This window comes from Ambystoma mexicanum, chromosome 5q (genome assembly GCF_040938575.1).
Source record: "Ambystoma mexicanum isolate Mex_15411 chromosome 5q, UKY_AmexF1_1, whole genome shotgun sequence".
In the NCBI taxonomy this organism is placed as follows: Eukaryota; Metazoa; Chordata; class Amphibia; order Caudata; family Ambystomatidae; genus Ambystoma; species Ambystoma mexicanum.
In genome coordinates this window covers 1163090036-1163115254 of record NC_090933.1, presented here as the reverse complement: position 1 = coordinate 1163115254, position 25219 = coordinate 1163090036, and the positions used below count along the sequence as shown (strand labels likewise).

Sequence of the window (25219 nt, the reverse complement as noted above, 5' to 3'; positions counted from 1 at the left end):
TGTCAATAAAACATCCACAGCCAAGGTGCCTGCCTGGGGGATCTGTCAAGATCTGGGCGCAGTACCCTCAGCCGCCTGAATGACTGTTTTCAAAAGCCTGCATTAAAAGTGTAAACTTGTACAACTGAAATCTAATGTCTGAAATTTAAGTGACCTGTTACCTAGGTTGTAACTATTTAAATTTCATGGTTTAGAATCTGAAATAAGTGTTGTAGTTGCTTGTTTGGAAATTACAAGTTTATTTTAAAACAAGAAAAAGAAATGCAACAAAATGACATTTGAATTTAAGCCTGGCTGAAAGCCAAACCAGTATAACATCTTCCCCCCACAAAGGCCAGGCCTCTCTCTCCACCAGGAACTCACAACCATGGGAGGATTAAGGGGTGGGAGGAGAAATTGCGCTGCTGTGGGAAGGGGACAATGGACTTCCTCCAGCTCAAGGAGATGCTAATTAGGAAGGATCGTAAATGGCCTCTGCCAGAAGGAAATGTGAGGAGATTGCTCCTGAGCTGCAAGAAGAGGAAGGAGACGGGGACAGATAACCATTTGTTGATTCACAAGGACAAAAAGCACATTTTTAAAAAGACGGATATTTTACTGTGTAAAATTGTGAAAAATATGTTAACCCCAGACTTATGAATCAAATTTTTGGCGGCACATTTTAAGAGGTGCCAGAACTCTCTGCTATGTTCTGGGAAGTAACAGTGGAAATTATGGTTTTATACCAAATGTATTTATGTCAAAAGCATGAAACTTCACACGCTTATGCCCTCATACAATGCACACATTTGCTCCAAAATTGGACTATGTGTTCAGGACAAAAAGGGCGTACTTCTGCCAAAAACAGACCCAAGATCCTACAGCGACGGGGCTTGCAAGGGTATCTGTTCCACAAAATATGTAATCTATCAAAGTTATTGTTACAGAGGTTGCACATTTGTAAATATTTATTGTACTAAAAGTAGATTTTATGTTTAAAAGGCAAGGGGAGGATTCGCTGACTCAAACCCACATCATCATGGTGACACCCTATATTCTCCTATAACCAAGGGAGAGAGGGGAGCTCTACCCAATAGCCTGCCTAGGGGGCAAGCTTAGGATAATCCAGCATACACACCCCCTTATCATAAGCATAAATAGAGACAGCTGAGGACTTAGAAAGACAAACAGATTCACCCACTAGCCGATGGCTGGCGGAGCACCCTGTTCAAGAACTTGACATCTTCACTGCTCCAGAAACTTGGCAAGCAGAAAGGCCCATTCTATAGCTGAACCATTCTCAGCTAGGCCTTCAAATTCCAGAAACCGGAATTGACCCCAGAAACTTAAGGGGAACAAAAGAAACAGCCGGGCTGTGCTGTAACTGCTTTCCTGCTAAAAGAATTATTACCAGAATCAAAAGACCCAATCCAGCTGTGCCGTGCTGTGACCAGAGAGCCATTGCAGACCCAGTCCAGTCGTGCTGTGCTGTGCAGACCAGAGCGTCTTGCTGTCCAACCCAGTGTGCCCAGCAGAATTTCTGAGCAGAATCTGTGATCTTGACGAACCAAAATTCCTGACGGTTCTGTTCAAACATATATAGTGAGTATCCATAGAATAGGACTGTCACTAGCATATGTACTATCCATAGTAATCCCTATCTAAATCCATCCTATATTGTTTTCTGAACCTGATCTTGTTAGGAATACTTTGTATTGTCAGAACTTTCTTGCGTTAAGTCCCTCATTTGTAGTTAAATTCATAAATCATTAGGGTTGTGAATAAATCATTTGAATCCCAGAAAAAAAGTGATTAACCACCACATGAAGGGTTCCTGGCCAGGATTGATGGAGATTCATGTGTGGCATTCTCTTTTTCTCTAGTCATAATCTAGTGTAAAGAAATTCCACTTGTCTTTTCAAAGTGCATTCCAGTTTCCCATTTTGTGCCTATTTGAAAAAAAAACGACCTCCACTAAAACGTCCATAACTTCTTCAAATTTAAACTTGTAGCTGACATCCACAGCTTTCCATAGAACCAAAAGCCGCATTCCAAATCCATATAGTTTTCCCACAATTGCGATTACCGCACACAGAAAAGTTTGCTGCAAATTTTGTTTTAGGTAAAATTCTGTCACGTGTAAAACATCTTTCAATTGCACCTGACCTCAGTTTTAAGTTTTCACATTGCTTCTTACTATCAAATCATTGCTAGTATTTGTCTGCAACTATATAAAGAGGCTCCCATTAGAATTTAAACAATTTCAGTAATTTAAACCATATTTAGTGTTTCATCCAATCCATTCCTCAGATAACTTTAAAACCATTTTGACAGTTTGCCAATCAACCCTGTTTCTCTCGTGTGTTGCTGGGGGGAAATTGGGATTGACATTTTGTTTGAATTCTGCATTCCTGAATACCTGCTCTCTCCTTCTAACTCTTTATATTGCATAATGGGGGGTTGAGTAGTGTGCAGGGGGAAATGGTAACCACATTGCCATTTGATTGAGCACGCACACGCAAATGTATTAATTCTGTGCTGCATTGTTTTTGCTCATTATTACTCCTTGTGATTAAAGAGATTGCTTAGCGTGACATCACCCCATTGGTGATTATTGTATACCCATTAAACATAGTGTGATTATATTGTGAACTACATAAATAAATATTTTAACTTTGCAAACCAGCCTGATTCCGGGTTCAGTGTGACCGGGGGGGTTCCAAGAGAGGGGCGTGATATAAGTGGTACATCGTTCAGAATAAAATAACTTTTAGACACAAAATAAATAAGGATTTCAGTGGTACATTACACGCTAGGCGTTGACTTAGATGAAGTGCCAGATTGAAATCACTTACAATTGATTGGTTCAAATGAAAATCAGGAAGGAAGGATGAGTGCGAAGCACTCCTTATGGAACGTGAGGAACGGATGTTCCACGGAAAGAGCTTGGAGCGCACTTACTCACCTTGCCGATGTTACTGCGATGTTACTGCGATCAGACAGGTATTTAAGATCGGTAATGGCCATGGTTCAAATGGCTTGTAGCATAATGTGGTGAGGACCACATTGGAACAAGTTACTTACCTGTAACTGTTGTTCTCCAGCATGGGTCTGGCATGGATTCACATGCTCATGAATATTCCCCGTCGTCAGGCGGGGAATCCTCTGTAAAGAAAAATCAGTATCAGTTTCGTTTCTGATCTGTCTTTCGTAGTAGTAACCAATCACTGATCTCTGCGTCATACTGACCACAGCCAATGACTGCAATCTCCCTAAGCCCCGCCTCTGGCAGCCATCTTCAGATTTGGTAGCACGTGAAGTGGCAGTATGACCAAGTGAAGAGCCGCAGAGGGGTAGGCGAGAGGGTTCGCATGTGAATCCATGCCAGACCCATGCTGGAGAACAACAGTTACAGGTAAGTAACTTGTTCCTTCTCCAGCATGGGGTCTGGCATGGATTCACATGCTCATGAATAAAAGAATGCATAGCAGTACACAAATGCACAACCACGGGAGGTGGCAAAGGCTCAACATTAAGCATTACATCCAAAACTCAACATTAAGCATTCTTACCTCCTCACCAGGCTCACCTTAGGCGAACAGGTTGCGCAGCACTGCTTGGCCGACCCTGGACTCCTCCCTGGAATCCTGATCGACGCAGTAGAATTTCGTGAAGGTGTGCGTCAACCTCCACGTAGCAGCCCCGCAGATGTACAGCAAGGGCACACCAGATAGGAACGCCGTGGTAGCTGCGATCGCTCTGGTGGAATGGGCACTCGGACGGCCAGGCAGCGGTCGGTTTGCCAACCGATGACAGTACATGATACAGCGGAGAGCCATCTGGAAATGGAAGCCTTCGAGAGAGCCTTCCCCTGATTGACAGGTCCAAAGTTCACAAAAAGTTGTGACGTCTTCCGAAAATTCTTTGTGCAGTCCACGTAGAACTTCAGCGCTCTAGCCACATCCAGCGAGTGCAAAGTCCTTTCAGCCGGTGACGAAGGCAACGGGAAGAAAACAGGTAACACCAAGGGTTCGTTGAGGTGGAAGTCCAACGGCACCTTGGGCATGAAGGAGGGGTGCGTCCTGAGCACTACCCTCGTGTCGAGAAAAGTCAAGTAGGGGGGCTTGCAGGAAAGGGCCTGGATCTCTCCCACCTGTCGTGCAGAGGTGATGGCCACAAGAAACGCTGTTTTCCACGACAAGAACTTCAACGGAGCTGAGTGTAGAGGCTCGAACGGAGGTCACATGAGCTTGGTCAGCACCACGTTGAGCTCCCACGCCGGGGCCGGGGCCTTCACCGGCGGGAACGATCTGAACAGTCCCTTCATGAATTCTTTCACCAGACGATGAGACCACAAAGACGTCCGTACGCCCCGTGGTTCTGGTGTATCGGGAGATCGCAGCAAGATGAATCTTGATGGAAGCGTGCGCCAGCCCAGCCTTGGCCAGCATCAGCAGGTACGGCAGTACTTGAGGAGCCGTAATCCGTAGAGGGTTAATCTTCTGTGCGTGGCACCAGACAGAGAACCTCTTCCATTTGTGTCCATAGCATTTAAGAATTGAGGACGCCCTGGCCTTTGCAAGAACCTCTCTGCAGTCGGCCGGTATGTCGTAACCTCCAAACTCTAACGCTGCAGGAGCCAGGCCTGCAAGTTCAGCGACTTCGGGTCGTGGTGTAGGATGGCGCCTCCTTTCCTGGAGAGAAGATCTGCGTCCACTGGCAGCTTGATTGGCGGGGACGCTGACAAGTCCAGAAGGTCCGAGAACTACATCTGCCTCGGCCACGCAGGTGCCACGAGGATCATCCTGCACCGTGACCTCTTGAGCTGGTTGATGAGCCGGATCAGCAGCGGCAATGGAGGGAACGCATATAGGAACAGGCCCTCCCAGGGGAACGAGAAAGCATCGCCCATGCTCCTCGGCTGGGGAAACCTGCTGGCGAACCTCCGGCACTTGGAGTTTGTCGCTGTCGCAAACAGATCGATCTGGGGTGTGCCCCACCGTCGGAAGAGGCGGTCCACTAGATCCTGTCGCAGTTCCCACTCGTGGCACGAGCGCAGCTCCCTGCTGAGCGAGTCGGCAATGTTTTTTTTTTATCGCTGCCAGATGAAACGGCACCAGAAACATCTCTTAGGCGACGGCCCAATGCCACAGATCCTGAGCCTCCTTGGACAGGGCTGGGGATCTGGTACCGCCCTGCTTCCTGATGTAGAACATGGTGGCAGACCCTGAACAGCTTTACGGGCGTCGAGCTTCCCTTCTCCTGGGCCATGATCGAGATGGGCCTGAGAAACTTCTGGAGTCCTCCAAAAGCGTGGCTCAACGAAGTCTTCACCCTTGAGGGGCGTAGAAGAATCCGACACAGGTCCCCGTTGATCGGATAAAGAAACGGTGGAGCTTGAGGCTCTTTTGACCGAAAAAGAGAACATTTTCCTAGGAAAAAACGCGAAAAAAGCACTAAAGCTCGAGAGCAATAGCACGAGGATCCCAACACTTGAACGTGCGGTAAAAATCTGAAGATGGCTGCCAGAGGCGGGGCTTAGGGAGATGGCAGTCATTGGCTGTGGTCAGTATGACACAGAGATCAGTGATTGGTTACTACTACGAAAGACAGATCAGAAACGAAACTGATACTGATTTTTCTTTACCGAGGATTCCCAGCCGGACGACGGGGAATATTCATGAGCCAGACCCCATGCTGGAGAACAAATCCCATTTGGGATGAGGGGTGTGAATCGGCGGGAAGAGGTGAAGAAGACCCGCAAAATGTCTTTTAATGACCAGATTAGTCAATGAAAAGGAACAGCTGTCCGTGGACAGGTAGACCGCAATGGCAGATAAGTAAGTTCTGCAAGACAGAAAATGAATGACCGAAGCTGCGAGGTGCGGCACGAATGATAGAACAGTGTCAACCGTAGCGTGCATGGGTTGAATCTATTTAGCTAAGCACGAGTGGCAAAAACTAAGCCATTTGCTCTTATATAGAGCCTTCATATAAGGTTTTCTGGCCGCTTGGATAACATAGCATATTGTCCTCTGACACACTGAACTGAGCTAAAGATCTGAATTCAGGCACCAGGCCGCCAAGCTAAACGATTGTGAGGAGAGGTGCCACAGCTGGTGGTCCTTCTGGTGAAGAAGGTTGGGAATCAGTAGCAGTTATGATCGGAGGAAGAATCGACAGATGCTGAAGTTCCGAGAACCAGAATCTGGCTGGCCACCATGGAGCTATGAAGAGGAGAGTGCAATTTGATGGGCTCTTGAGCTTGCAGAGTGATTGATGAATCAGAGGCAATGGACGAAAAGCATAAGTCTTCATGTTGTGCCACGGAATCTCGAGTGTGACTCCCAAGGAGGACGCTCCGAGGCCGTCCCTGGATGCATACAGAGGAAGTTTCCTGTTTGTAAAAGTCTCAAAGAGGTCCACTTCTGGAGTGCCCCATTGGTGAGAAATGTTGGAGAGAACATTGCTATTAATTTCCCACTCCTAGCTGGCTGCGACTGACAGCTGAGTGAGTCTGCAGTTACATTGATGTGACCCGGAACGTGTACTGCCATGAGCCTTGTACTGAATGGCCAAGTCCCAAATTTGTTTGGCTAGGTCCACAAGGAGAGGTGACTTGGTGCCACCCTGATTATTGATGTAAAACATAGCCACAGAATTGTCTGTGCGAATACGGACTACCTTGTTGGTGGTAGACGGTTGAAAAATTTCAGCGCCACAAAAAAGGCCAGGAGCTCCAGATAATTGATGTGGAACTGCCTGTCCTGAAGCGTCCATAGGTTGAATACTTCAAGGTGACACAGCGTCGCTCCCCATCCCAGAAGGGAGGAGTCCAGGGTAACCGTCACTTGTCGGCAGGGCTCCTGAAAGTAGGCCCCCAATGAAAGATTGCTGGTGGAAGACCACCATTGTAGATCCGCCGTCATGAAGGATGGAACTTCATCTTGGAATCAGGGCCCGAAGTCTGAGACTAACAGCTCTGAAGAGCCAGCTGAGTACACCTCATCTTCGGACGTGCAAGCTGTAGGGCTATCACGCAAGAAGCCATGAGTCCCAGAAGTCTCAGAAACCACCAGGCCGTCATGTGCGAGGACTGGAGGAAGAGCTGCAACATGATTGATAGGTCTGCAATCCCGTCCACCATGTTAGGAACACCCTGGTACTTACTATATTCCAAAGGAAACCCAGGAAAATCAGGTCTTGAGAGACCGTCATGGACGATTTCCACCAATTCACTCACAGCCCAAGATGGAACAGGAGCTGAAGGAGAGACTAGAGATTGTTCAATGCCGTCTGTGGGCAAGGACTGCGCATGAGCCAGTCGTCCAAATACAGATATACATGAACGCCCTGTAGCTGGGGGAAAGCGCGATGAGCGTCATCATCTTCGTAAAGACACGCTGAGCCGAACCGAGAACAAAAGGGCACACACAGAACTGAAAATGTTCTCCTCCCAGAGAAAGCTGCTGATATTTCCGATGCAGCCTCCATATCAGGATGTGCATGTATGCGTCCTGAAGGTCCACTACACTGAGCCAGTTGGCCTTCTGAAGAGAGGACTTTAGTTGGTAAGGCGTGATCATCTTGAATTTCTCTTGGGAAAGAGAAAGTTTGAACTGGGAAAGATCGAGGATAGTGCGCTGGCCAGCCTGGTTGGGTTGGGCACTGTGAACAGACGAGAGTAGAAGCCCTCCGCTGGCTCCCAGGCTCCACCACCGTGAGGTCTAGAAGTTTCTGTACCTCGGCTCTGAGGGAGGGTGTCCCGATCTATTGGAAGGAAGGGTTGAAGGGTGGAGTAGGTGCAAGCGAAAGGCCGCCTGAGCAATGGACAAAACCCACCGGTCTTCGGTGATGGTCTGCCATGCCTCCAGATGAGACAAGATTCGTCCTCCAACCGGAGTCTCGTGCGACCGACAAAAAATATAATTTTGTGGATTTGTTGGCTCTGGAGAAGAGGCTGATGGCCGAGAGAAAAAACATCCACCTTGCCATTGTTTTCTTCAGCGGGTCCCGCCAACCGGATCTTCTGTTCGGCGCGCATGATGATCCTGAAAACCCCTGAACCCAGAGAAGGATCGACTCTGGGACCCCGACCTCTGTGTATAAGGGGCCTTAGCTGGAGCTTTCGCCAAAACCGATAAAGATTTGACGGTTTGGGTACTCACTTTGTCTTTGTGAGTTCCTCGTCGGTAGAAGAATGAAACAATTCCTTGCCATCGAAAGGAAGGTCCAGTACTTTGTCTTTCACTTCCTTTGAAAACTTCCTCGCGTGGAGCCACGCCTGACGGGAGGTGTTAACCCCCACCATAAGGCCTCAAGCTGAGATTTCCACATGGTGTGTCGCAGCTTCCAGTAGATCCTGTGGCGTCCGACAAACCGGCTTTAAAGTCATCTAGCCCATCCGCAGGAATGCACTCCTTGAAATCAGCTAACTCCGCAGCCTCAGATTGGCTGTGCCAAGATGAGCTCGGTGTTCGCTTGACGAAGTTGGAGCGCCGAATTGGCAAAAACCTTTACCAAGGAGTCCAAAAATGTATCCTCCTTGGATAGGATTTGGGCCACTGCCATCGAAGATGCAAAGGCCGGCTTGGACTGGTGGATGGCCGCACTCACCACAGTTGAAGATGGGAGCGGACAAGCCGATAAGGCTATCTCCTTAGAGGTGTGAAGCTTGTATCAAACCTCAATTCTCTTGTTGATGTGTAGGCCAGTGTTGGGTTTATCCCAGACTATACGGGCCTCTGCCAAGACGCCCTTCTGGAGGTACAGGCCGGCGCGCTCCTGCGTTGACAGGGTAAATGCTCGCGAAAGCACCCCTTCCTGAGGATTGGGGGCCTCAGGCCTTAGGATTGGGAGCCTCATGTACTGGAATGTCAAGGAGGGGCATCATATTGAGGACCCGGGCATGGAATGCTCTCACTGAGCGGGGCTGCTCATCGCTGTCCTGACCTGCTTGAGGATCATCCAACGGGGCGGGAACAGAAGACTGGTCCACCACGCATACGGTCTCAGGTTTAAAGTGTTTTCCCGGTCCACCAGTGTCTCATCTATAGGAGGCAACCGGGGCAGAGGAGGAAGAGATGGAGGAGGTCCAGAAGGAAGCGGTGGAGGGAGTGGCACCACCGCAACCTGCATCGGAACAGTCAGCGCCGAAGGCGGGACAGAAAGCTCAGAGTACATTTCCCTCAACACACGCTTGAAATGCACCTTCATAGGGTCAAAGTGCATGAGCATCTGAAACTTCCCAAAAACCTCAAGCTAAGCCGAAGGCTTTGGCGTTGATACAGGCAGAGGCCACTCGTGAGGGGCATACCCCAATGAACGCAAGGAGGATGGTTGCCATGAAGGCCCACCACTGGCGGGTCCACATAAACCAGTGTATCGGAAGCAGGAGGTAGCAAGACTGTATGAGGCAGCGGTGCCCGAGCGCGCCAGTCAAATAACGTATGGAACGGATTTCTGTTGTCCACATGGCGTGCAAAAAGCTGCTCAGCCCCAAAAGGAATGCTCCCAGCACCAGACGGCGTGAACGTCAGTGTAAGAGGTATCCAAAATGGCCGCCGTGGACCATGGAGGTTGGGCCGCCATTTTGTCGACACCTGAGGAGAACTGCATCACATGTGGAGATGAGGCAATTGTCTCCTCAGGGGAGTTAGGGGACTTAAGCAACACCTTAGCATTGACACAAGGATCCATGGCATGGCCGGTACTGGGTGGTCTCGGATGTTTACTGGACATCTTAGAACCAGCCAAAATCTTAGCCTCCCGCGGCGGAACCTCGGCAGAGCCGGTAGTGGAGAGGTAATGGTCCGTGACTGCCCTCTTTGCCCCCTTGACAGAACCGGTACCAGCACGACTCTGAGCGTGGGACGGTTGAGGGATATACCTCACTGACAAGACCTTCAAAGAGGGTCTCTCGGATCCGTCGGTGCTAACTTTAGCCTCAACAAGATGAACCTCAGTTTTTAACCCGGTACGTAAAGCTCCCTCAAGAGGGGCTCGAGCTGTGACTCGGTATGGAAAGCTCCAGAAATGTAGACCTAAGAGCGAACCCTAATATCCAGCGCCACAGACGAGCTGGGCTTAACCTTAGCACCCAAATGGTGAACCTCGGAACGATGTCCGGTACTGGTAGGTCCGTTGCGGCAACCTTCGGAGAATACTCCAGTACGCCTGTTGGGCCCCTGGGGCACCCCAGGGGAACCCCTGGTCACAGAGCTACACAAGCCCCTCCCGGACCTGTAAGACCCGGGAAGGAGTCCCCTGGCCAGGGCGCTCTAAAAAGTAAAGAAATTACCGGGCATTTCTTCTTTTCGTCGATGAAAAGCAGGAAATGAGGTGGAGGAATGTGCTGAAACACCTCCTCCCACCAAAGAAGAGGACGCTGGAGTGCCCGGATGGAGAGGGAGTCGCAGTAGAAACTCAAATCCCCAACGATGTACCGGGCCTAGGCACTCCAAGCAAAGAGAGTGGGGATCCACCCTAGCGAAGCGACGTTCGCATGAAGAACAGGACACAAATCCCAGTCGCTCTGGCATAGACGGAGGACAAGATGACAGAGGAACCGCAGCAGGAAGGAAGGACAAAAGGGAATACAATTAAAATGGGAATGTCCCACAAGTATGGAGGAAAAGGGACGGAGGAGTATATACTTTCTCACACTCAATTTACTTTCAGGGCAGGTCTGGGTACATAACTACAAGCGCTTAATCTGGACTTGGTCAAATTGCACTCTATGTTTGTGAGGAAAGAAAATGTATAAGTCACTTTCATGGACTTCATGAACTTAGTAGCGGCATTCGATTCAGTAGATTGCGCCAAACTTTGGCCCACATTTGCCTCTCTAGGTATCCCTAGATTTCTGTTGGTAGTCATATTTGCTGGAATTTGCTTTGTGTTTCTCTTGGGTTTGCTTAATTTATTTATATCCAAACAATTAGGTATACAATTATGTTTGATCTTTTTTGGGTCAAGTACACATGACTGCATTGCAAAACTTGCTTCTGTTTTTGAACCATTCTTGTTTATAAATATTTATTATTGTAATTGGTTTTTGGATATTCTATGTGAATAAAGATATTTTACATGACTGACATATTTGGACTTGTGAGAATAATCTGAAACCAATTATATAAATTGGTGGTCATCAATTTGCAGATATTGATGTTATTAAAATATGCAATGTATGCACAAAATATACATTTTGTATGCATTTTATTCTCCTTTTGCAGCTGAATACAGATCTGTATCTGTGTTTTTTAGTGCAAAAACCAATCCAACAAACTATTTCCAGTTCTCATTTGTCATGTTTAAAGTTGACATTTAGGCCAAATTTCATATGTTTGTGCTGATAAATATCAACAGAAGCCATCCATAATTTAATGATCTATTCTTCATTAGCTCATGCCTAGTGGACCAGGTCGATTTAAGTTCTTTTCATGGTCATGGGTTATTGGGCCTTTAGTAGACATATGTTTCTGTAAATGCACCTACCTTGTCAGCCAGAAATCTATTAATCAAGACACTGGTAATCATTCAGATTAGCTTGAAAGAAAATCAGTGGATTTGAGTGTCATGACAAAATACTTGCATTTGGATATCTATGGTCTTAAATAAAATTAAAAAAAGCTGTTGCATTCATTTCCCATGGCTTGTTCTAAGTAGTACATTAATAGAGGTGTGAACATATTCCTTGTCTAATGGGAGGACTAATGGATTTTTATCATAATGTAAACTGACTTCAGTTTGGCTGACATTTACGTTTTTCAAGTTCACAGGATTTTAATGCTGCACACGGTGCTTTCTGTAACATTTGAAAAAACTAAATTAATTAACACTTTCACTATTATTAATAATAAATCAATATCCTGCTCCAAAAGCTTATAACAATACTCGTTTTAAGGTTTACAGTATTCTATTCTAATTTCCTTAGAGAAGACTGAAATCCAAGTTGCAATTTATCAGGTTGCATTTCAAAGGCATCAAACATGTAGGAGTACATTCAAACTATTTTTTGATATCAATATATTCTACACGATAAACACAAGGATATATCACAGTAGTGGGCAAGGGTCTTCTTTGGGGAATACGCTCGAGCAATAACCCTTCCTTACACCTCGTCTTGAATATTGGTGAGTGTAAACACAGATTGCCTTGGACAGCCCGGTGTTGGCAAGGCTCCTTAAGGGTGCTAAGGACCTAAGGCAGGTCATGGACTGGTGGACTTTGGGTATCCTGCAGAAACCACTTCAGGGGCATGTATTATGCAGTAGATAGTGGCACCCAGCCTCCAATTTAACCCCAGATCCATCAGCCAGCCTACAATATGGTCTTTGCCACTTTGGATATTTGAGCTGTGCAGAAATAAGAAAGTTACTCACCGTAGTTACTGTCTTACTCCTAGTCCATAGTCCACTTTCATCCATACTTGTGGGACATTCCGTCCTTCGGAACAGGACTGGAGCACTTATCCAAAATGCATCAAAAATTGAAAAGGTTTGTCCTATTTTTACGTGGGTACTGCACGTGCCCATAACCCGGCCCTCCTGAGCAGCTCTGATCTGCGCATCGCCCTTCAGTCCTTTTCTATCGCAAGGTTTGAGCCCATTTAAGCAAAATTAGAGGATACTTTTTAGAAGGGACGGCTGGCGGGCGTATGGAGTAAAGGGGACTATGGACTAGGAGTAAGACAGTCACTTCGGTGAGTAACTTTGTTATACTCCTACGTCCCATCCCCTTTCCTCCATACTTGTGGGAAATTCCCAAGGACGCACCTGAATTGAAATGGGTGGATGGAAACCCCTTACAGGAACACATTTTTTAGGACAGCCTGGCCAAACTGGGCATCAGCCCTGGAGCTCAGGTCCAAGCAATAATGCTTACAAAAAGCTGACGGGGATGCCCATGTAGCCGCCTTGGCGATGGTTTCCCAAGGAACATACTTCTGAAAGGCAACAGCAGCCGCTTTGCCACGTACAAGATGAGCATGGATGCCTTTGAGGGGTTGAAGCCTATGCTGTAGGCTTCCGAGATGCAGGAGGCAATCCATCGGGAGATGGTCGCCTTGGAAGCCAGTTTCCCTTTAGGATCGCCAAATGTGACGAAGAGTTGCGAGGAGCCCCTTAGGCAGAAACACCACCTTATCTTTATAGAAAGTAAGGAACGGATGTTCCACAGACAGAGCTTAGAACTCACTCTCCTCGCCGATGTCACTGCGATTAGGAAGGCCACCTTCCAAGAAAGGTATTTCAGATCGGTAGTGGCCAGTGGTTCAAGTGGCTTATGCGCACAACGAAGTAAGTACCACATTCAGATCCCATTCAGATCCCATTTCGGATGAGGGGTGCGCACCTGTGGAAAAAGATGCAGAAGACCCGCAAAATGCCTTTTAATGACTGGATTGGTCAGTGAAAAGGAAAAGCAGTCAGTGGACAGGTAGGCCGCAATGGCCAATAAATAAGTTCTGCAAGAGAAAACATGAATGCCCAAAGCTGCAAGGTGGGACACAAAAGAGAGAACGGTGTCCTCCGTACCAAGCCTAGGATCCAGTTGCTTAGCTAAGCACCATTGACAAAAACTGAGCCATTTTCTCCCATATTGAGACCTCGTAGAGGGCTTTCTGGCGGCTTGAATAATACGCATATTGTCCTCGGACAAATTAAACTGCGCTAAAGATCTGAATTCAGGCACCAGGCCACCAAGCTGAACGATTGTGGGGAGGGGTGCCACATCTGTTGATCGCACTGATGAAGCAGGTCGGGAATCAACTGCAGTCTGATCGGAGGAAGAATCGACAGATGCTGAAGTTCCGAGAACCAGAATCTGGCTGGCCACTAAGGAGCTCTGAGGAGGAGAGTGCAATTTGATGACCTCCTGAGCTTGCAGAGCGATCGATGAATTGGAGGCAGTGGAGGAAACGCATAAGCCTTCATGTTGTGCCACGGAATCTCAAGAGCGTCCCCTAGGGAGGAAACAACAAGCCTGTTTCTGGATGCATAAAGAGAAAGTTTGTTAGTTGCAAACGTTGCAAATAGGTCGACTTCTGGAGTGCCCATTGGCGAATAATGGCACAGAGGACATCTGTGTTCAATTCCCACTCGTAACTGGCTGCAGATTGGCGACTGAGCGATTCTGGAGTCACATTGATGTGGCCCGGAATGTGCACAGCAAGCAGCCAAACCTTGTGCTGGATGGCCCATTCCGAAATCTGTTTAGCTAGGTCCACCAGGAGAGGTGACGTGGCGCCACGCTTGTTAACATAAAACATTGCCACCAAATTGTCTGTTCGAATGTGAACTGTCTTGTTCGTGATGGACGGCTGAAAAGCCATGAGCGCCAAAAAGACAGCCAGGAGTTCCAGATAATTGATATGAAACTGCCTGTCCTGAATTTTCCAAAGATCGAAAACTTCGAGGTGACCCAGCGTCACACCTCACCCCAAAAAGGAGGAGTCTGTGGTGATCGTCACTTGTGGGCAGGGCTCCTGGAAGGAGGCCCGCACTGAAATGTTGTCGGCCGAAGCCCACAATTCCAGATCGTTCGACATAAAGGACGGAACCGGAATTATCTTGGAATCCGGATCGGAAAACTGAGACCAAGAGTTCCGAAGAGCCATCTGGGTACATCTCATCAGACATGCAAGAGGAAGAGCCAGTACGCAAGAGGCCATAAGGCCCAAAAGTCTCTGGAACCACCAAGCCATCATGTGCGAGGACTGGAGGAAGAGCCGACACGTGGCCGATAGGTCCGCAATCCTGTCCGCCATCCTGTCCGCCATTAGGAACACCTTGGTACTGACTGTGTTCCAAAGGAAACCCAGGAAAATCATGTCCTGAGAGACCTTCATAGAAGATTTCCGCCAGTTCACAGTCAGTCAAAGGAGAAACAGGAGCTGGAGGAGAGACTGAAGACTGATTAATGCTGTCTTATGCCAGGGCTCCGTAGCAGCAAATCGACCAAATATGGATAAAAATGAACTCCCTGTAGCCGGAGGAAAGCTGTGATGACCGACATCTTCATAAAGACACTGTTACGTTAACCTGGTCTCTGCGGAGGCATTGGGGCACGGTTGCAGCCCTCACAGGAATTAGATCTCCCCCTTCAGGGCTCTCACCCTACGAATAAGCTGTGGGCGGAGACAATTGGTGGCACTGCTCCTGGTAAGTATGGATGATGAGCTCTCCGTCCTGCTACTTCTGGCAGGGGCGCTTGTTGATGGGATATAGTTCCTTCACTGATCCCTGGTAAGTAATAGTCCAGTCCAGCTGCGACTATGCTTCTCCTGGTTGGTGGTAAGTTTCTCTCAATGTCTCTTGCCTTTTCCCCTTTCTGTTTTCTTTCAATGTCTCTTGCCTTTTCCCATTTCTGTTTTCTGTCGTGGTATTATTGCTCTCGATGCGGTTAATTCCTGAATAACGTTTTCTCTTCTGTTTTCTTCCCAATAGCTGGAAATGCGGCCCAAAGCAGCGGTGGAGGCACAGAACACGGCCGGGAGCAAGATGACTGAAACCGCAATGTGCGACAACAGGTGAGTGATAGTTTAAGGGAAAGCGTGAGGTTCGGTGGTAGCGCAACCTTAAACGTAATCTATTTTTAGTGTCTAACCTTGCCTTTCATTGTTATTTGCAGGTGCTGCGGTCGCGGGTGATGCGCATCGCGCTGCAGTGTCTCGATGAAGATTTCAGCATCCCGGAAGATTTGGAAGTGAGCCGCGATGCCAAGATGAAGATGTGCACAGGCGTAAGCAGGATCCCTCAGGTGAGTATGGAGGCAGGAGAAAAGATTTCCTAAGGTAAGTTGAATCCCAGGCGGCGGTGAGCTTTACGCTGCATGGAAGTGCAGAACAACGCGAAGCGTCTGCCTCAGGGATCGGAGCAGCTTTTATAGCTGTGATCGTGGGAACGCCCACTAGACTTGGCTTGCCTGCCACACCCTGCCACTCCTAGTGAGTCAGCACGTGCAAGGTAATCCAATAGCAGTAGCCCCACCCAAGAATACACTTTAAAGATGAAAGTTCCATGTTAAATACGCTATGCACCTGAAATGAAAGTGCCATGGTCCATATTAAAAGTATTTCTTACCCAAATGAATGTCTTCTTTCTTGTTCTTTATGAGCCTGTGCGACTGTGTCTGTCCGGGCCCCCTGTGTGTGTGACCCTGTAAGGTCTGCGTCCTTGGCTCGATGACCATGACAGTCACGCAGTGCCAAGCTGAGACCAAAAGGGAGCACACAGAACTGAAAGTGCTCCTCTCCCAGGGAGAGACAGAGGTTCTTCCGATGCAGCCTCAATATCAAGATGTGCATGTAAGCGTCCTGAAGGTCCACCACACTGAGCCAGTCGCCATTTTGAAGAGAGGACTTTATTTGGCAAGGCGTGATCATCTTCAATTTCTCTTGGGGAAGAGAAGGGAATAGTTTCTTACCTGTAACTCCATTTCTCCAGCATTGGTATCTTTCATGGATTCACATGCTTAGAATATTCCCTGTCGTCAGACTGGGAACCCTCGGTACTCTTATAAAGCCGTTTTTCCATAGGAAAACTTCGACACTTTTGTGTCCTATCCACGTCGTTTTTGGGCTGGCCACGCATTTGAATTGCAGGGAATGTCCAAACCTTACAGTGTCCAGCACCCACTGACCCGTGGTTATTTGCTCTCATTCGTCGACAGAATGCGATGCCCTGCCTCCCAGGACGTTCTGATGCCCGTCATTGCTGGTCTTTGGCCTGCTTATCTTTCGACGACGACGAGTAGCCCGTCCTCTTCCAGGAGGTCTGGCAGTCTCAGTGTCGTTTCGCGGATTGAGAAGCCCGCCTGTAGCCCTGCGAGGAGTACACCGGCCTATTGAAAGACCTGTCCCTTGATGTTGAGAATCGGGAGTTCCTTGATGCCCCTCTAAAGGGGCAAAAAGAACAAAAATTCCTTCCACTCTGGAGGGCACCCAAAGAACGTGCCATGTCAGAGTCCTCATTCATGCCCTTTAAGGCCTCATCCACCTTTTCGCCGAACAGAAGGTATCCCTCAAAGGGCATATCCAGCACCTTGTATTGCACCTCAGGTCTACAGTTGGTGTATTTAAGCCACCATTGGCTCCGTAGAACCACCCCGTTGTTGACTTCCTTAAATCCTGATTCTCCGAGGTCCACAGAAATATTTATAGAATGATTTGAGGCCTCTTCACCCTCTCGGACGAGTAACATCGCCGCTTTCCTGTGTACTTCTGGGAGACGTTCTGGTATGGCTGCCAACCGGTGCCACATCTCTCTATCATACCTGGCCATTATAGCCAGAGAGTTGGCCGCCTTCACCGTCATTGCACCCACCGACAACACCTTCTTGCCAGAGGAGTCGTGCACCCACCGACAACACCTTCTCCGGAGGAGTTGTGCATTTGTGCTGGGACCTTGCTTTTCTCGCTGCAGCCGCTGACACCACTGACTCTGGGGCTGGCTGGGAGGTTAGACATTTTGGGGTGGATTCTGGAGCCTTAAATTTCTTCTCTAGCCTACCTTATTGCGGGCTCCGAGAAAGGATGACGCACCGTCTGTAAACCCTCCTGCCACACATGATCCAGGATGGGTACTGAGAACACCGACCTCCTTCTCTTTCCCATGTGGTCGAATAGAAAACAGTCTTTTTTTTCTCTTCCACTTGAGCCAATCCGAATTCGGTACACGCTTTGCTCATCGTGGCATGGAACGACCCAATGTCGTCGGGGGAGACGGCTGAGCTGGGCTCCTTGGGGCTTCGAATTCTGCTTCCGACTCCAGGTTGTATCCCTAGAGGGGGATAACGAAATATCCGATAAGGACCTTCTGTCCGAGTCCGGCAGCTCTCCTTCCTCTGGGCGTGTACCTGTGAGGTCCTCACGTGCCGGTACTGCCGTCGACACCGTCGGAGCTGGCCGACGGGAAGGGCCAGGTTCGTCGACGGTCGATATGGTCGATGGTCGGAGCTGCCACTTGAGGTAATTTCTCATCCAATTTCTTGAACAAGGTCTGCAACGTGGATAGAACTTCCAGTTATAGAATAGACTGCAGCTTAAGAAGAGGGGTTGTAACCGGGATATTTGTCCCGCTGGAAAGAGTCAGCTTGCTAACCCCTTGTAACCTGAGCTCTGCAGGCCCAGCTATCCTCTCACACTCCTCGTCCACAAAGGATACAGACAAAGCCGCCTCCTGTTGCAGCAAGGATTCCGGTAAAACCGAGCTGAATACCTCTGGTCGCCAGGCCTCCTGCGGGATCTCCGTCGACGAGGCTAAAGCCGGGCCAGCCGTCGTCATAGCCACCACCTGCGGCATAACAATAGACGAAACCAACTGTGTCATTGGTAGTGAGGGAGTCGACGATCGCCCTCCCGTCAACGATGGTGGTATCTGCGCAGCTCCCTGAGGCGTTACCGCCTATTTTGAACTTGACCTGTGTTTCTCAGACTCTCGAGTCGAGGATGATCTATGGTCATCACCTGAGGAGGATCTCGACTTCTCCTTTCTCTCCTTTTTTGACGATGAGGTTTTCTTCAGTGAAGATTCCCTTGCGGAATGGTTTCCCGAAGACCTCTTCTCCGCAGGGCGTGGTTTCTTCAACGGGGGTTCAGAAGATAGTGCGCAGGCCAGCCTGGTTGGGTTTGGGCACTGAACAGACGGGAGAAGAAGCCCTGCCTTTGCTCCCCAAGGGGAATTGGTTCCACCACCCGGATGTCTAGATGTTTCTGTACCTCGGCTCTGAGGGAGGGCGACCCAGACTGTTGAAGGGTGGGGTTGGGTGGGGGGGGAGCTGCACCGAAAGCCCGCCCGAGCGATGGACAAAACCCACCGGTCGTCGGTTATGGTCTGCCACGCATCCAGATGAGAGAAGATTCGTCTCCCACCGGAGTCTCGTGAGACCGACAAAGAATATCATTTGACGGATTTGTCGGCAAGGAGACTACTTGAGCCTGGAGAGGAATCTGATGGCCGAGAGAAAAATCGACCACCTTGTCATCGTTGCGTTTGGCGAGTGCTGCCAATTGAGCTTCAGTTCAGCACGCACGGGGGTCCTGAAACACCCTGAAGCCAGCGAAGGATCGAGTCTGAGACCCTGACCACTGTGTATAAGGGGCCTTAGCTGGGGCCTTCGCAAGGACCGACAAAGATTTGTCGGGTTGGGTGCACGCCTTAGTCTTTGTAAGTTTCTCATCTGTAGAAGAATAAAACAATTCCTTGCTGTCGAAAGGAAGGTCCAGAAACTTATCTTGCACCTCCTTCGAAAACTTTGTTGTATGGAGCCATGCCTGGCGGGAGGCTTCTATTCCCACCATAAGGCCTTGAGCTGAGGTATCTTTGTTGTGTGCCGCAGCTTCCAGTAGATCCTGTGCCAACACACTGGCGTCTGACTAACCAGCCTTAAAGTCATCTAGCCTATCCACAGAAATACACTTCTGGAAATTGGCCAACTCTTTCCACAGCCTCAGATTAGCTGCTGCCAGGATGAGCTTGGTGTTCGCTTGACAAAGTTGGAGTGCTGAATTGGCAAAGACTTTGTTGCCCAAGGAGTCCCGAATCTTGCTTTCTCTGGACAGAATCTGACCCGCATCCGTCGCGGTAGTAGAGGCCGGCTTGGATTGAAGCGTGGCCGCAGCCACCACCGTTGAGGAAGGGATCGGACAAGACGATAAGGCTATCTACTCAGAGGTGTGAAGCCTGTATCAAGCGCCAATTCTTTTATTGATGTGTAGCCGGGTATAGGGCTTATCCCAGACCTTACGGGATTCAGCCAAAATATCCTTTTAGAGGAACAGGCCGGTGTGCTCTTGAGGTGACAGGGTAAACGCTCCCGAAGGCACTCCTTCCTGTGGAGCGGGGGCCTCAGGTACTGGAATATCAAGGAGGGCCATGATATCCAGGACCCATTCATGGAATGCTCCGACACAGCGGGGCTGCTCATCAGTATCCTGATCTGATTGAGGGTCATCCGGCGAATCGGAAACAGACACCTAGTACGCCTCATGTTTTAAAATGCTATCCGACTCTGCCAGTGTCTTCTTTATGGGGGACGGTAGAGGAGGAAGAGCCGCAGGTGGGCGAGGAGGAAGAGCCGCAAGTGGGCGAAGAGGAAGAGGTGGCACCACCGCAGGGCATGTAGAAACCGCTGGGACGGAAGGTGGAACAGGAGGTTCAGGGTAAATTTCCTTGAAAAGACGCTTAAAATACTCGTTCATGGGGTCAGAGTGCATGAGCCTCTGAAATTCCCAAAAAACGCATCCTCTGATGAAAGTTTAGGTGCTAGGGGCGGGCATTAGCCGCTCATAAGGGGCATACCCCCACAAACACAATGAAGATGGTTGCCAGGAAGGCCCGCCACTGACCGGGTCCACATAGACCAGTGGAGCAGAAGAAGGAGGAAGCAAGACAGCATGAGGCAGCAGTGCCCGAGTGCGCCACTCATAAGAAGAGCAGAAGATTTTTGCTGTCCATGTGATGTGGAAACGGCTGCTCAGCCCCAAAAAGAAGGTCCCAAGCACCCGATGTGAGCGTAGGTGTATGAAGTATTTAAAATGGCCGTCGTGGACCATGAGGTTTGGGCCGCCAGACACCTGAAGAGAACTGCGTCACATGTGTAGATGAGGTAGTTGTCCGCTCAGGCAGGTCAGGGGACTTAAGCAACACCTTAGCCTTGACACAAGGATGCTCGGCAGAGCCGGTTATGGAGGAGTTACAGTCTATGGCCACCCTCTTTGCCCCCTCGACAGAACCAGTATCACCGCGCCCCTGAGCACGGTAATGTTGAGGAATCCACCTCACAGACAAGACCTTCAAAGCAGGTCTCTCAGTTTTGTCGATACAGACCTTAGCCTCAAGAAGAGAAACCTTGGGTTTCACCCAAGTACGGGTAGCTCCCTCGAGAGGGGCCTCAAGCCGTGTCTCTGTACAGAAAGCTCCAGAAACTGACACCACAGGACGTACCCCGGTGTCTGTGTGGAAAGCTCCAGAAATGGAGACCTCGGAACGAACCTTGGTATCCCAGAAGAATTAGATTGAACTTTAGCACCTAACAGGTGATCCTCGGAACGTGGTCCGTATTGGCAGGTCCGTCATGAGAACCCTCAGAGAAAACTCTGGTGCGCCTATTAGGCCTATGAGGCACCTCACAGGATCCCCTGGTAACAGAGCTAGCTACTCAAGCCCCTCCCGGACCTGGAAGACCCCGGGAAGGAGTCCCCTGGCCAGGGCACCCTAAAAAGTAAGGAACTTACCGGGCGTTTCTTCTTTTCGTCAATGAAAGGCTCGAAATGAGGAGGAGGAATGTGCTGAAACACTTCCTCCCACCGAAGAAGACGACGTTGGAGTGCTCGGCCGGAGAGGGAATTGCAGTAAAAACACCCAACAATGGTCCCGGCCACACACTCCAAGCAGAGAGAATGAGGATCCGCCCTGGCGATACGACGTTCGCATGAAGAACAGGACACAAATCTCAGACGCTCCGCATTAGACGGAGGACCAAGTGACCGTGAAAACGGAGCAGGAAGGACAATGGGAATAAGAAAACATTTCCTGGTGATGCAAGTGCATCCAGCCTTGACCGTGCGGAGAAAAGGACTGAAGGGCGATGTGCGGGTCGGAGCTCAGGAGGGCGCGGTTATGGCCACGTGCGGTACCCTGCGTAAAAATAGAGGGACAAAAGTTCAATTTTTGATGCTTTTTACAAAAGTGCTCCAGAGTTCCATCCCGAAGGACGAAATGTCCCACAAGTATGATGGAAAGGGGCCGGGACGTAGGAGTACATCACTTTCAAACTGGCATACAGTGCTACCAAGTCATACCAATGACAGCCTATGTACCATTCAAAATATTGTTGACATTGGCATAAGCACCAATGTTATGATTTTGTCATATAAAAGTTGGGAATCTTTGCACAGATTAGCAAATGATAATACAAAACCAATTTACCATTAGCTTCAAATCATGCATTGACACTGTGGAAGCGCTGTATTTGCTTGACTAATATAGAGATTCCATATTATATAATTAAATATATTCCAATTAAAGTGATCATCAAACAATCAGAAAAATTGAACATTGAAAAATGCATGTAATTAATGAAATAGGTGGTTGGCACTGAGCTTTTTGATAGCCCAACATTTACGGTAGAGAAAACATATTGACAGGATAGGTTATAGATCACAGTGAAGAAAACATGAAATGAAAGCTTACCTTTGCTTTATCTCTCATTGAGCCTTTTCCCAGTATAGACATTTTTGTAAGTGTGTCTTCCTGTAAACGCTTCAAAGAATTACCTCTTGGACCCAAAAGTTTGCCAACAAAGTTGAACTGCAAGACACAAAGTACACTGCATGTTTTGGAACTGCAAAGTAATTCAACACACACTAAAATATTACCATGATAAATGATCCAACTCTAGAATTCCAAGAATGTAGAGAGTACATGAACTATTCCAATCTGTAGGTACTTATCCAGTCTTGCTTTTTTCTTTTTTGTATTCTGAGACTTGCAGTCAGAGTTTTATAATGGAAAAAGCAGAACGGTGTGAATAACCATAGGCTATATGACTGTTCGATGAACCTGTGTTATCAGTATATTTTGCATTTGACCAGAACCTGTACCCCACCATTTCTGTGAACACATTATCCCAAGCGCCATTCCAGAGCTTTTCCCTTGAGTTGTATTGTTCCCCCCACTATCAGAAAAAAACCCGTTTCTTCACTTCACAAATGATTGGTGCAGTGTCGTTTTCCATGTATAATCATGTTCATTGCGTAGGTGTTACAGTTCAATGCTGCAAGCCTTTAATGTGGAATTGGCATCAGGTTTCCTTACTGTCGTTTTTGAATATTTCTCCTTAAATCTGCACTAAGGTATGCGTAGCAAGCACATTCCTGTGCGCCATCCCTTGAAGTACGTGTAGTCTCCAGTCTGTGGATTGTTAAATAGGTATCAAAATAGTTTGTATTTTGAAGGAAGTCTCGTTCATTGTGCCAGCAAAGTACTGCTTGGTGGAATACTGTTACCTGCACTCCGTGGGATATGTAACGGATGTTTGCGATGTTGTGAAGGCATTTGTAGCTGCTCACTTTCTGCAGTGTGATGCGCAAGACAACTAATCTGTCTGTAACGATATTGACACTTGCCAATCACTCTTTTCACTTACACAGTGGATATGTGCCATTAAATGAGGGCGAGGGTAGCAGGACCATGTGTGCAAGGTGCAGTGCAAAAACCTTTTGAAAACTGCTCGGTCAAAGTTCGAGTACAGAAATGTCACCAACACATTCCCACCACCTGCTCTCACTTCTGTGTCGCCAGCGCAAGGCTAACAAGCTAAAGAGATTGAGAAAAACAACTGTGCAGACAAGCAGCTATTCTGGGCAATGTGTGATATCACCAAGCACTTTAAACCGCCCATATTGAATCTGGGGGAAAGCAGCTTAAGGTGGGTTGTCTGATCTCAGAAAACAAAAATAAAGTAAGATTGTGTATGGAGACTTATAACAAAGTTACTCACTGTAGTGACTATCTTAGTCCCAGTCCATAGTCCCCTTTCCTCCATACTTGTGGGACATTCCGTCCTTCGGGACAGGACAGAAGCACTTTTGTCAAAAAGCATCCAAAACTTTGAATTTTTGTCCTATTTTTACGCGGGGCCACAGCATGTGGCTGTAACCCTGCCCTCCTGAACTCCGCCCTGTGCATCGCCCTTCAGTCCTTTTCTATTGCAAGGTCTGATACCATTTAAGTAATAATAGAGGATACATTTTAGAGGGGACGGCCGGCGGGCGTATGGATGAAAGGGGACTATGGACTAGGAGTAAGATGGTCACTACGGTGAGTAACTTTGTCATACTCCTACGTGCCGTCCCTTTTCCTCCATACTTGTGGGAGATTCCCAAGCACGCACCAGTTAGTATGAGTGGATGGGAAAAAAAAAAAAAACTTTACTGGAATAAGTTAAGAGAAGCCGGAGCGAATTGGGCATTAGCCCTGGAGCTCAAGTCTAAGCAGTAATGCTTACAAAAAGCTGACGGGGAAGCCCACGTAGCCGCATTGGCGATGGACTCCCAAGGCACATACTTTTGGAAGGCAACAGCAGTCTCTTTGCCACGTACAAGATAAGCATGGATGCCTTTCCGGGGTTTAAGGCCTTGAATGGAATAAACCTCTAAAATACATGAGGCAATCCATCGGGAACATTTGCTTTTTGATATTGATTGTTTATTTGTATAGTGCCTATACACAATTTGTTTCAAAGCGCTTCAAGGAGGGAGGGAACATGGGAGAAATACACGTACATTCTTACAAGTCCTTGAAACAATACAGAATGTGAAAAATGTACTATCAAATCATGACAGATAGTACAAGTGCATAGAACAATAAGGGAGAGGAGGGGGGGAGAGGGGAGACAAAACTAGCAGTAGCATTAGGACCCAGGCGGTAAGGGGTTTACGGCGGCGTAAACTGCGCCGACCCTTACCGCCTGATTCCGAGGTCCCTTAGCGCCATGGAGGTTTTAACACCTGCTAAAAGCATGGCGCTAAGGGACCTTGTTGTTAATTACGCCACCGTAATTTACGGTGGCGTAATTAACGCCTTCCCCACTCCCATTATGCCCTATGGGGCAAAAATGGGAATGGGGAAGGGTAAATGGGTTAATGGGGACTTACCACCCCACTCACCTCGGAATGGGGCGGTAAGTCCGCCAACCACCATGGCGTAAACATAGTTTACGCCATGGTGGTAAAGGTACGACCCAGGCGGTAACTTACCGCCTGGGTCGTAATGAGGCCCTATGCCTGACAACAATTTTTGCAGTGTAAGAGTGACAAGAGGAGGGGGAAGTGGGAGGGGGGTGAGGGGAGAGGAGAGAAGGGTTGAGGAGAGGAACTAAACAAGTGACTAGCAGTTGAAGGTCGATCACTGTCAAGATAGTGCTGAGGCGGGAGGGGGAGGAGAGAACAGAAGGGAAAAGTGGGGGACAGACGAGCTGTTATCAGTGGTCAAGGGACCACTGATAAGAATAAGTGCTTAGAGAAGTATGGAGGTAAAGGGGGGGCTCAGAGGGAGAGACGGCTGCAAAGACAGGTGGCTACGAATTACTATGCGGGACGGCAATTGGCCGGTTTCCCTTTCAGGTCTCTGAATGTGACAGAGTTGTGAGGAGCTTCTGAGTTAACTCGTTCTATTGCCCGACGTCCAAATTGTTTAAAACTCGCTCGGCATCCAATGCCAGATTAGGTAAAACGACA

At 48.4% G+C, this 25219-nt stretch overlaps 1 protein-coding gene across 4 annotated transcripts in view; it reads right to left on the bottom strand.

Annotated features, from left to right (window-relative positions):
* Window positions 1-25219, bottom strand: part of KHDRBS3 (KH RNA binding domain containing, signal transduction associated 3) — a 515298-nt gene that overhangs the window by 314965 nt on the left and 175114 nt on the right. For all 4 annotated transcript variants that reach the window (XR_011278673.1, XR_011278672.1, XM_069621670.1 and 1 more), the window contains exon 3: window positions 22173-22289. Coding sequence is in view for 2 of the 4 variants with exons in the window: in XM_069621670.1 (XP_069477771.1) it covers window positions 22173-22289 (117 nt within the window). In the remaining 2 variants the exon portion in view is untranslated. The remainder of the gene's footprint in view (window positions 1-22172; window positions 22290-25219) is intronic.